The sequence below is a fragment of the Canis lupus genome, chromosome 16 (assembly GCF_048164855.1).
Source record: "Canis lupus baileyi chromosome 16, mCanLup2.hap1, whole genome shotgun sequence".
Taxonomy (NCBI): Eukaryota; Metazoa; Chordata; class Mammalia; order Carnivora; family Canidae; genus Canis; species Canis lupus.
This window is the reverse complement of record NC_132853.1, coordinates 50,310,846-50,323,520: the sequence shown is the minus strand read 5'-3', so window position 1 is coordinate 50,323,520 and position 12,675 is coordinate 50,310,846. Positions and strand designations below refer to the sequence as shown.

The 12,675-nt window shown below is 56.4% G+C and overlaps 1 protein-coding gene across 8 annotated transcripts in view; it reads left to right on the top strand.

Annotated features, from left to right (window-relative positions):
- The first annotated feature begins 707 nt into the window (after nucleotides 1–707).
- The window catches only part of LOC140607040 (rho GTPase-activating protein 27-like), a 55,673-nt gene continuing 43,705 nt past the window's right edge, over nucleotides 708–12,675 (top strand). For 3 of the 8 annotated variants that reach the window (XM_072781338.1, XM_072781342.1, XM_072781339.1), the window contains exons 1-4: nucleotides 999–1,776; nucleotides 3,530–3,672; nucleotides 6,967–7,050; nucleotides 9,700–10,383. In XM_072781338.1, coding sequence (XP_072637439.1) covers nucleotides 3,622–3,672; nucleotides 6,967–7,050; nucleotides 9,700–10,383 — 819 coding nt within the window. In that variant the 5' untranslated portion in view covers nucleotides 999–1,776; nucleotides 3,530–3,621. Of the gene's footprint in view, nucleotides 836–998; nucleotides 1,777–3,529; nucleotides 3,673–6,843; nucleotides 7,051–8,270; nucleotides 8,378–9,699; nucleotides 10,384–12,675 lie in introns of those variants that run through there. The other 5 variants (XM_072781337.1, XM_072781340.1, XM_072781341.1 and 2 more) reach the window with 5 other exon arrangements.

Sequence of the window (12,675 nt, the reverse complement as noted above, 5' to 3'; positions counted from 1 at the left end):
GCCTACGCTCCCCGCTGGACCAAAGCCTGCAGGTGAGAAGTGACCAAAGCAGACATCCTCCCTCTCACACACTTTGGACCTTTTGTTCTGAGTCCACCTGCAAAAGAAATGTCAACTCTACCGAGGAAAGCAGACACACAAGTACCTGGCTAGATGAGAAGAACCAGATCCTCCAGGTTTGTGCCTCAGGGGCTGATGGGCAGGTACCTGAGAAAGTCCCGAGGAGGAGGGAGCGGTGAGCTAAAGACGCCCTGTTGGTACAAGATAGGGTCAAAACACGTATACTTTTTTCCCTCAGAGCCCCCGGGCTGCAAGCACCACCAGCGCCCATGCCCTCAGGGAGGCAAAAATAGCGTAGACGTCACTGGTCTGATTTTACCAGTGGGAACCTACCCCTCAGGAGGCCAACGTTACACGCATGGCGCTGCGGCCAGGCGAGATCACGGACCCAGAAGCCGGGATCTAGTCTGACGCAGACACTGCTAGAGGCGGGCCTTGGGCCAAGCTCCTCTTAGGTCGGTGACCTCGCTTAGTGGCCTCACCTCTGCAGGCGGATCTCCCTCTCCCCTTAGTGGAGTCCAAGCCTCCCAGACCGCTCACCCGCTGGCCGTTGGGGAACTCGGCTTCGGGAACGTTGGCCCCGCCCCGCGGCTCCTCCCGCCCCGCCATTGGCTCCGCGGGCCGGGGGCGGGGCCGAGCGCCCAACCGCCGGGTTGGCGTCAGGCGCCTCGAGCGCAGTTTCCGGGCGTCGGTGGCGGAGAGGCCGGAGCGTCGGGTCGGAGGCTGAGAGGCTGCAGCGGCCAGGAGCGACCCCGCCCCCTCCCCGCTCGCTCTGGTGAGTCCGGGGTCAGGGGGAGGAGGGGGGAGGGGGGCGGGGTCGAGATGCGAACGGGCGGCGGGCGCGTTCCGTGGTCCCGACCCCTGGTCGCCTTTGCGCTGTCCTGCTTCAGAACCCTTTGCCTTCCCCGTTGTAAGCCCGCGCCCTACCCCCCCGGAGCCGAGCCTTCAGCCCGCACAGCCCCTGCTGACCGCCCCCTCCATCTTCTCCCGACGGGGACCCGAGCCCAGCACGTACCCCCACCCCCTCGCCCCTGGCGTCGCGTCAATGCAGCCACACTCTTGACCCCCTGGGAGTCCAGTTCCAACCCCGAGCGCAGACACATCCCTCCTCCGCCCTCTGAGGCATCACATCCTCACCCCTCAACCCCTGTGGCAATCCCCGTGCTCCACGCCAACCTCCCCTGAGCCCCACCGCTATGGCTTTCCCCTTTTCTGACCCAGCTTTCTTATCCCAGTCCCGGAAGGTCTGCTCAGCCCTAACACCCACCTCCACCCACCCTTATTCAATGCCTGCCATCCAAGCGGATGCCCTGTTGAGCTCACCCCCTTCTTGATAGCTCTGATCTCTGCCCTATCCCAAGTCTTCGATGCATCTTCTTGTCCACACCGACTCAAGCCCTCACTTCCCAGCCCACCACATGCTTTCTTTCCACCTGCAGCCATCCTGAGAACACTTCATCTTTGCTAAACTGCCCCCGACTCTTGCCGCCCCAGTTCCTACCACCCCAACCCAATCTTCTTAAAATGAGGCCTCCATGCCCCCATCTCTTCCTCTCAGCTCTGTGCCCATTCTTCCCTTAATGCGGTCCCCATCTGATCTGAAAACTTAGTGCAGTCTCTTGCCAGCCCCACCTGCTGCCCCCCAACAGCCAATCCAGGTGCTTTTTCAGAGCCGGGTAGTTACTGAGTAGCTCCATTGGTACAGGGCCTCAGATGGTAAGTAAGTGTGGAGGAGTAGAGATCTATGTCCCGTGGTTCAAGAGGTTTTCCTGAATGTCTGCTCTCCTGCACCTGTCCTCAAGGATTGTGTTTCTAGCATTCATATTATGTTACTTGTGTTGGCTGCTGCAATGGTACCTTATCATCCAAATACCTGGAAGGTGAGGGATGGCTACTCATTCAGCCTGGGACACTGGAAGCTTATCACTGCCTTTTGGACTGTAATCTGTAGAAACCCAGGGGGTTGCACTATGTGGGGTTGGCTGTGGTCACAGACCCATGCCCATGAAGGTTTTCCTGGCATTTAGAGATGACCCTCACCCGGAGCTCCTCCCAGCCAGAGCTGATTGCAGGTTAGTCCCAGTACTGAACACAGGGAACACAGTACTAGACGTGATGTTACATGTCGGGAAGAGTGTAGGTGAGTGGATCCTGGGGAAGCTGATGGCTAGGTGGGTTTGGAGGCTTTTGAATTGCTTCCTCTTTTTGTAGGTGCTGGATCGTTAAGTTTTGACCATTTTGATTGCCCTTGAACTGAGAGAGCCAAGTTCCCCCAGAGTAGCTAGACATTCTTGAGGCACCCAGGCCCATTTGTTAACATTTATAATTTCCTGGGCTTTTTGGATTCACATCCCCTCTAAGTTCTGGTACCAGGCCCCAAGAGATTGGCTGTTTGACAGTAATTGTAAAGGGCCCCAAAGAGGACCCATTGTCTTTGCTTGCCATTTATAGTCTCACTTCTTTGAAAATTGAATGCCTGTCTACCTTCGGTATCCCTTCGTGGAGGCGTGATATATCTGAAAGGGTCTTCAGCCAGTTGGCAGGTTGGTGTAATGGCAGGGGTTCCACAGTGACCCTACCATTGAAAAGTTGTATACCTCCACTTCTTAGTGTCTGAAATGGAGATACCCTGCCCTGAGCCTTTTTATTTTATTCATCTGTTCATTCATCAAGTATATTTTGAGCACCACTGTGTGCCATGCACTCTTCTAGGCACTAGAAATGCAATGCTGAATGAGTCAGGCAAAGTTTCTGCTTTCATTCATTCAGAGTTTAGTCCTTACTAGAATCCTAAGGGATGTGGAACAAGAATATGGGGGAGATGTGGGGAACCTGGGTGGCTCAGTCAGTTGAGTGTTTGACTCTTGGTTTTGGCTCAGATCTTGATATCATGGGTCATGAGATTGAGCTCTGCATTGGGCTCTGTGCTGGCCATGGACCCTGCTTAAGATTCTCTCTCTGCCTCTCCCTCTGCCTCTCCTCCCGTTCATGTGAGTGTGCTCGCTCTCGCTCTCTCTCAAATAAAGAGATATTGAAGAAGAAGGAGAAGGAGAAGAAGAATATGGGAGATGTCGGTGTTGTTGAATAGGAGGAGGGAAGGAGGAAAGAAAGATACCCAGTGTTCATAGACTTCACATTTCTGGCCTCACCCACTAGCCTTTAGACTGGGAATCATGAGCTACAAGTTTCTTGCCCTCCAGCTGATATTCAGTTGCCTCAAAGGCCTAGTTGCCTTTGGCCCCATACACACACACACCCATCCCACCCCTCACAGGACTCCTGTCCAGAACCCCAGCTCTCTTCAGGTAGAAGGAGGTACTGTTTACTCACTCAGCACTCACACGTCTAAGGATCAGCTGCCTTTCTGAATCAGATGATAACTTTGTCATTCATTTCCAACTGAAAACCCTGACTCATCACCTGGTAAAGCAGCTGGAGGGCTTAAACACCAGCCTGTTGTTCTGCACAGCCAGGTGCAGGATCAGATTCAGGCCTTAGAGACTAGGCTGTCACGGATGGCGGGGAAGTCTCCGAGAAGAGGAGGTTGCTGTTTACTGATGAATGGAGTGTTTCAAAAGCGGTGAAGCCAGGTCATCCCTTTCTTCTTTTAAAGTAAGTCTCATCTGAGCCCTTCTCCTCTTTTCATTCTTCCTTAGTCTCTGGAGGAAGTGAAATTGGATGTTTATATAAGTTATGTAACAAAATCATGCAGAATACTTCCTTCCTAACTTCATGTTGGAACATTTAAGAAAGGACAGCTCTTAAGCCTAGCCACCACGGAAAGGACCTGTGCTCCAGGGGGACTTTGGGAGTGTCCACAGGGCTGGCCTGGGAACAGGGCAGTTCTTGGAAGCAAGCTCCACTAATCTAGAAGCAAGTTCCGTGGTCCTTTCTGGGAAAGTTGGGGTCCCAGTGCCAGTTTCCATTTATAAAACCTCCTGTTAGAGATGTGGCACCTGAGTGTGTTGGGACTGCTCCTTTGGTACGCTACAGATCTGATGGGCAAGATTGTTTCTTGTTGGTTTTAGGCTTTCTTTGATAAAATGGAGCTTCTGAGTGCCTCTAAAGGGTCTATGAGTAATAAATTTGCCTGCAACTCTTTGAACCAAGGACCTGAGACAGTTTGATCTGGTAAAAGGCACAGGACCTGGAATGAGGAAATCAGAGAATTCTGTCCCTTACCTGAGGCCTGTTTGTACTGAGCCTCAGTTCTCTCCTCTGTGAAATGTGGGATAATCATCCTCCTCTCACAGGATTGTTTTAAGAATTAAAAAATATCAGAGAATGAGATCCCATGCCACGGCAAATCCGTACTGAGGGGCAGAGGTAGACTTAGGGTGGCACCAGGTATGTTTGAAGCTCTGGTCTCCTGAAGAGACACCCCCTCTTTGGTTTGGTTCTTGGTGTTAGTGAAGATTATTCTGAGGATAGGAAGTGGTGCTAGTCTCATAGGATGGTAGATTGGGGGTCTAGGCCACCCAAGAGCCTGCTGGAATGCTGATCTAGCAGTCAGGAGACCCAAAGCCCAGAGATCTCACGTCATAGATTGTCACGTTCCTGCCTCTGAGCCAGTTTCCTGCCTCCCTGAGGCATTGTGGGACAGGTCTAGGTAGGGTGCTTTGGCTACCTGCAAAGAAAGGTACACCCTTAACTTTTGCCTGACCCCAAAGTCTCAGTCCTATTTTGTGAATTGTCAAGTGGCTGGCCTCCTGGATTTCTCTGTGCTGTTGTCATTTTGTGACTTTTCTGACACTTTGTTTTAGGCTGCAGTTGTCTCCTATCCAGTCCTGCTCTGACCTCTCATCATCAATTGACTCTGTTTGTTTAGCAGACCCTGTCTTGGCCAGAGCATGCACTCACTAATAAGCCTCCATCCCTCCAATGAATACTCTATTATTTTTGGTTAATTAATTAATGAGCCCTTAATGGACCTACTATTCAGTATGTTGAGGTCCAAGTCATAAGGCTGGCTGAGGGAATGGCATCTTTGGAACTTGAGTCTCTGTCTAGAAGGACAGGCCTGAAGGGAGGCCCTAGCCTTCTGAAATTGCTGAAAGGGATTGGATGCCAGGGTCTTGGAGCCCGAGAACCTGATTTGATGCGGGGCTGCACGGGGTAGCATTGAAGGAACCCTGCCTCTAGGATCAGACACAGTTTCAGGAGGGACTCAGACTGCAGCCCATCCTCTTTTCCCATCGCCGTGGTGCCCAGAGCATGGAGCTGGTCTGCAGAGGAGGATAGGACTCCAGGTGAATAGGAGCCAGGAATATGGTGAAGAGAGAGGCAGTCAGACAGGGGATGTGGCTGGGGAGGAGGGTAGGTTGCTGGTGGTCTGTCATGTGCTGGCCAGAGCTAATTCTGTGGGGGCCATCCTTCACACACACCTCCTCCGTCTGTGTGTCCTTCCTTAGGAAGTTTGGCTCTGGGTCCTTGGCCAGCTCCAAAGGCCAGGGCTTGAGTCAGAGCATCTAACATCATTTAGGGCCACTCTGCTGTTCTATCTGCTCCACTGTTCTGTAAATCTTTGCCACCAAACTGACCTTGGTATTCCCTTGCACCCCTTCACCTGGGCCCCCAACTGAAAAGCCCTCCTTCCAGACCCCTCTGCTTCGTCCCACCCACCCCTTACCCCAGCTCACACTCATCTCTTCCAGAAGGATTGATGTTGCCCTGGTGGGAGGTGCTGGAACCTGCTACTTATCAGCCCTGGCACCTTGGGAAGTTCCTTGACCTGAGTCTGCTTCTGTTTCTTATCTGTTAGATCAAGATAATAAAACAGCTCTCCTAGGGTGATTAGGAGGAATGCAAGAAGCAATATATGTAAAGAGTACAAAATCCATTAACCATGCCTTGGTTTTATTAACTTATTTGGGCCATGAGTTTTTGAGATAGCGATGACTTATCTTTCTGTGCCCCCTCATGCTCAGCTGTGGGGTCATTAGTGATCTATGTAGAAGGGAAGGTGCCTGCCCCATCCTGGTCAATCCAAGTGGCTGGGGAGGAGCCAGGCCAGCCAGCAGCCTCCTCAGGCTCAGGTTAAAGTCTCCCCCACCTCAAAGACCCCCACCCCCACCCCAGGAAGCTGGAGCCCTGAGGAATTTACCCTGAGGGATCTACTTCCAATTATTTGCACCTACTCTTTCAGGCACTGGCATTCTTTTGCCTGCAGGTTGGGATGGCCACGTACACTAGGGTTGTAGATGGCATTTCTCCTTGGTATCCTCAGGCCCTGTGCTAGGCATCTTCCGCATTTATATCTGCATTTGAGAGGTCTGATGTTATCGGTGGCCCAGCATGCCTAGTGCTGGTCACTGGCAAATTGAGAGTCAGACCCATATTTTTCCCTTTAGACATGTCGCTGTGCTGCTCAAGCCTAGACCCTTGTGCCTAAAGGAGAGGCAGATGTGTAGCAAGAGAGCCCCCCCCTCCCCGCCCACCTTCAGAAGCTGTTTCAGTTGTCCCTGTCGCTGTCTGAGCTGGCAGACACTAGACTGGGACAGGAGTCAGAGGGGGCAGTTGCAGGGCCCAGGCCCCGAGTATAAATTGTGAGCCCCTGCTTCCTGGTCCTTGTGGGCTCTCAGCACCTTCTGCTGCAGTATCCCCCTTGCATCCTTAGCTCTGTGTCTGAATCAGCCTTTCATGCCTACCTTTGGTGCAGCCATTTGGTGTGGAGTCCACAGCCCTTTCCGTGATTGCTTGGAGTGTACCAAGTCCTCAGATTTGTTTTCCTTCCTCATTTCCTTCCTTCAAATCCACTCTTAGATTTTACTTTTGTATTCAAAGGCCCTTGCACTGCAGTTTGAGGAAGATGGGCTGACCTGCTGCTACCTGCTCCGGGTAGAGGGAAGAATTGGCTCGGGGTGGTGAGCTGGAACTTGCTCATCTGGCCACCATCTGTCTCTGCAGGTGTCATGTGATTCTCCGAGGGAGCTGCTGTGTGAGTGGAAATGCTCTCAGTGCTGGAGAATGGACCCCCGGGCTGCCATCCCGGTAGGCAGCAAGGGAGGCTCAACGGTGGGGAAGAATGCCCAGGACAGCCATTTCATTGATTTTTCTCACTTTGAAATGAATGAGTATTGTCCGGAAAGTGAGGCCTTAGGCTGAGAAAGCTATAGCAGGAGCAGGCTCTGAGGATATCCTGCCCTTTCTAGAACATCTTTTTGGTGATAAAATGGGAATTTACAAAAAAAATGGTGGTGATTCAACATAGGCTACCTAAAGAACCTAAAGAGCAAAGATTTCTCCAAAGCAGAGATAGGTATGACCCATAAGTACATGAAAAGATGCCTGACATCACTAGACATTAGACAAATGCATTCAAAATCACAAGAGACATCTCCACACTCTCTGGGATGCCTCAAATCAAAATGACATAATAGTAAGTGGTGATGTTGTAGAAAAAATTAAATTAGAACCCTGGCACACTGCTGGCAGGAATGTCAAATGGTACAGCCATTATGGGAAGGTTTAGCAGTTGCTCAAAAAGTTAAACCCAGGCGTTGGCGCCGCTGTGGCTCTCGTCCCCAGGCCAGTGGACCCAAAGCAGCTCCTGGGGACGGATCAGTCCTGGAGTTTCAGGGAACCTCCGCGCTCCCCCGAGTTGGGGAAGGAGCCGAGTCCGGGTCCCCTCCCCACCCAGCCCGAGACCCCCGCTCTGGTGGGCATCCCTGCCTTGGGACCCCCGCCCTGAGTCTTTCCAGGCCCGGCCAAGCTGTGTGGGGAAAGGGCCTGGGGAGGGCGGAGGTGGGCCCGAAGCGAGTAGTGCCAGCAATCGGGCTGGAGAGGGCTCGCGGTTGGCAGTTGGTGATTCAGGGTGCAAATGGCCTCACCCGTAAGGGGACGCCTGGAGACGACGATCCGGGGTGGAGCAGCCCTGGAGCAGCGCACCCAGGGGACACAGAGGCTGGAGGCCAACAAATCCCGCGGGGGGGGGGGGGGCGTTGGTGGAGGGCGCAGGGTGGGAGTCTACCCACCTTGGGCTCTGCTTGCCAGCAGGCAGCACACCACACCTTCAGTCGCAGCCCTGCCAGCTGCAGCCCCTCCCTCCTGCCTTCTCTTGCCCTGGGCCGGCTCCCAATGTCTCCACTGGCCCAGACACTCCTTCAGGCTCCTCCTCGCCCCTCCCAGAATTGGGGGCAGCCCTCCGGAGCCTCCCTCTGCCTCTTTGCTCCCCTTGGCAGCTCCTGCTCCCCGAGGTTTCCCGACCCAGCCCTCAGAAGCCCCGCCCAACGAGATGGGGGCCTAACCTGCATCGTTTGCTGGCTGGAAGGTCTATCTAGCCCTTCACCATGGGCCCGCAGAGACCTGCCCTGCCAAGGTGAGCGAGTGCCAGGGGTCCAGGAGAAGGTGACGAGAAGGGGTATCCTCCCAGGGTTTGTTGCCTTTGCTCCAGGCAGCTTACTGACTGCGCCTCCAGGGCCCACTGTGCACCCCTTTCCCCATCGAGGAGAGCTTAAGAAAGTGGGGAAGGGGCACTAGGAGCCCCTACCCGGACCCCTGCCGGCCAGACCCTGTTCCTTGGGTTCCTCAGCCTCAGCAAGCCACAGGGGCTCCTACCTGCTGCCCCCGGGGAGACCCAGTTGGGCAGGAGATGTGGTCAGTGTAAAGATCGGGAGGGAGCAGCCACGCAAGAAGTCACTCATTCATCTTGTTGATGGTGAGACCTGGGCAGCTTTACAGTTAGGCTCTGACCAAGGCTGCCCCACCCAGAGCCAAGCTAAGCTGGCATGCAGAGGGGTGGGTTGGGGCCATCACTCCAGGACAGCTTTGGGGAGGACACCGCCTGGGTAGTGCATTCTCTAGGGGCGGCTCTGCTCTCCTGGGGCAACGTGGAGATCACAGGGCAGGTGGGCAGGCCCTCCAGCCTCTCTCGGGAGGTTGGAGGTGGGATCTGCAGTCGGGGGCGGTGCGGGCCGCTCTGGGCGGGCCAGGCTCCGAGTTCACGTTCCCCGCAGAGCCGCTGGGGAAGAAAAGAGAAACCAAGAGAACCGGTTCCCCGGCCTTGGCAGTCCTGGTGCCTCATGCCAAGGCCCTTGGTCTACGCGAAGCGGGGACACTCCCGGGGTAGAGCGGCGCCGGGGCAGCTCCTAGAGCCCCGCGCCTCAACTCTGACCCCGAGGGCCCGGGCCGGGGGCGCAGGATCCTGGAGGGAAGAGGCTCTGTGGACCCGGATTTCCTGAGGGCTGGTGGCGTCGGGGCGGGGGCGGGGGCGGGCGGGCGCGGAAGGAATGAGCTCTTTTTCCCACTTCACAGACAGGGAAACTGAGGTTCAGGCAACTTTTTGGCAAGTGTGGTGTCGACTTACCGCCGCCAGTCAACCCCATCTCTTTGAGTCAAGGCTTCCTTGGCTGCAAAGTTGGACCAGTATTACCCACAACCTCCCCACCGGGGGATTGAATGCAGGCTCAAATCTTATCAGCAATGCCACAGAATCAGCGTTGGCATAATTACATCAGCGACTGTGGGCATGGGAACCTTCGAGATTATTTTATCCGAGTGCCCCGTTTTGGAGATACCAAGGCCCTAAGGCACAGGAGGAATGCGGCTTCGGGACTCAACCAAGTCTCTTGTCCCCCTAGCGCGGCGCGCCTCCCGGCTGGGTGGCCCTGACCTCCGCGCCCCTCCTCCTCGTGCCCACAGGGAGACTCCGCGGCCGCGATGGCGATGGCGGCGGACGTCGAGGGGGACGTGTACGTGCTGGTGGAGCATCCCTTCGAGTACCCCGGCAAGGACGGGCGGCGCGTCGCCATCCAGCCCAACGAGCGCTACCGGCTGCTGCGCCGGAGCACGGAGCACTGGGGGCACGTCCGGCGCGAGCCCGGCGGCCGCCCCTTCTACCTGCCGGCGCAGTACGTGCGCGAGCTGCCGGCGCTCGGGGACCCCGCCGCCTCCTCGCCGCCGCCCGCGCTCCGCCCGGGCCCCGCAGCCCCCGAACCGCTCGCCTACGACTACCGCTTCGTGAGCGCGCCGGCGCCCGCGGGCCCCGACGGCACGGCCGCCAAGCCCCGGGGCCGCGTGAGCTCCCTGTGCGGCCCCGCGCGGCGCGGCGCCTCGACCCAGCACGGCAGCCCCGGGCCCGGCCTGCCCACCTGCCTGTACACGCGGCCCGCGGCGCCCGTGCGGCCCTCGCAGTCCCTGGACGACCTGGCGCGCGCCGCCGTCGCGCCCCCTGCCGGCCTCCTGGGAAGCGCGGGCAGCTTCAAGGCCTGCAGCGTGGCGGGCTCCTGGGTGTGCCCGCGCCCCCTGGCGCGCAGCGACTCGGGGAACGTCTACGAGGCCATCCTGGACGAGCGCGGCCCGGCGCGGGACGAGCGCCCGCAGCAGGTATGGGGCGCCCGGGAGCGAGGAGGCGGGCGGGGGGCTGCGCCCGGGCTCCAGGAGCCCCGCTCCGCTTAGCGTCCGCCGGCTCTGGACGGGCTGCCTCACGCGGAGCCCCACGTTCCTCAACCACGAAACGAGAGGGGTGCAGGCTCCCAATCACATCTGCAATTCCGAAATGCCAAAGCTCCCCGAAGCGCGAGTGTTTTCCGTAACTCAGTTGGTGGCAAAGTTGGACTTGAGCCCGGGTGAAGCCGTTGGTGGTCTTTATTTATTTATTACACTTCGTTTTCCTGCAGAAATGCAGATGACCTGGAGTACGGTGTGCCGCCCACCCCGTGCTGGCAGGTGCGCGCCACCTCACCTGCCTGACAGCCGCACCATTCCGAGAGGCGTCGGGATCCTGGGCCTGCAGGATCTCTCCGCCTCCCCTGTCTCATAGACGCTTGGGGATCAGATGAGATAATGGATGTGAAAGTCAGGGATCTGCTTCCCGTTTTGGCTTCTTCCAACATTTCAGTCATTTCAGTTCCCCTCTAAACACACACACGCACGCACGCACACGCACGCACACCAATTTTTTGTTTCAGGAAGAGGTCTGGTTACAGCGAGGGTTTTTTGTTGTTGTTGTTGTTTGTTTTGTTTTGTTTTCTTTCGTTTCGTTTCGAATCCGGTTGTGTTGATTTGGGCAACCGAAAATAGAGCACGGTTTTAAAACGCTCTTACATCCCCAGAATCCTTTCCATGGCCCTGACATCTTGAGCTTTAGGAACTTGCGGCAGGGGAAGGGGGGTGTGGAGACGTGGAGGGAGGATGCACAAACATCTTTTTGACATCTGCCACCAGCTGGGTAATTATGGGAGATTCACTTCCTCTCTCAGGGTCTCAGTTTGTCCCTTGGCCCAAAGACGGGTGGAAAGGGTGAATGGATGACCCCCCAACCTTGTGTCTCTGGTTTCTTTCTTTGTCCTTGATGTACTTGATGTCAGCGTGGTTGCCTGGCACATGCCAGGACTGAGTCTGGGATGCCCCGCGGAAGGAGGCACCGTCCCGCTCGGGGACTTCCTGGGTCTTCCCACCACCAGGTCTGGTTACAGTGCAAAGAGCTCAGGATTTGAAGCTAGAGAGACTCGAATTTGACCCTGCTGGGTGACCTGCCAGCTGCTGAGGAATCCCTTAATTGCCCCAGCCCCAGTGTCCTCCTGTGTAAAGGATTAGCGTTGTGAGCCTTCGACGAGGTGAGGCGTGGAAGCGCTTGGCACGTAGCAGGCGCCGCACGGAGGCAGACCCGGGTCGCATTTAGCATCCCCTTCGGCGCCGCCTTCGCTTTGATTTCTGCAAGGAGCAGCCCGCCCCCCTCTGGCCATGGCGGGGAACAGCATTCTGCGGGTGAGGACGCGGACCCAGATTCCGCCCGGAAGGAACGGGGGCGGGGGCCAGGGGGATCTTGCGCCCGGCGGCCCTGGGGGCCAGGTGGCCAGCTTCTCCGGGGCAGATGGCTGGATGCCAGCGCTCCTTACCCTGGCGCCCCTCCGTTCCCAGGCAGGCCGTCGGAGGCGCATTCCGGGGCCTTTCCATATTCTCTTTCTCCTTCTTCAGCAGCAGTTACCGGGGAGTGAGGGGGTGGGGACACACGTGATGGCGGGGTGGTGCTCGCGCCGGGAGGAACCGGGCGTCCGCGGAGAGACCTGGGTATTGGTCGAGACGCTCAGCCTGCTCCCCCTTCTGGCCCTAATTCCCCGTGCGATCTCAACAAGAGGCTTGGTATCTCTGTTCCTGTTTCCCCTGTGACCCTGCTTTATTCCAGTGTCATGTGTGGGTCTCCCTGACCCCCTGTCCCCTACAAACTCCAGGGGTGGGGAGTTGGTTCTCTCCTGGGAAGGATCCCCAGTCTGCTCTTAGTTATTGAAGGCAGCCTTCTTTTTTTTTAAGATTGATTATTTATTTATTTATTTATTTATTTATTTATTTATTTATTTATTCACGAGAGACAGAGAGAGAGGCAGAGACCCAGGCAGAGGGAGAAGCAGGCTCCAGGCAGGGAGCCCGATGCAGGACTGGATCCAGGAACTCCAGGATCATGACCTGGGCAGAAGGCAGGTGCTCAACCGCTGAGCCACCCAGGGGACCCGAAGGCAGAATTTAGAGAAGGGAATTTCCTGAAAGGTAAGCCTCCCTGTTTCCTTCTTAGAGGAGGCAGGAGAGGCAGCACCTACCCTTCCCCTTCATTCACTCCTTGACTAAGCATGAACTGGCCTCCCACCTGCCTGCCAAGCATCTGATGAGGCACAGCGCCAG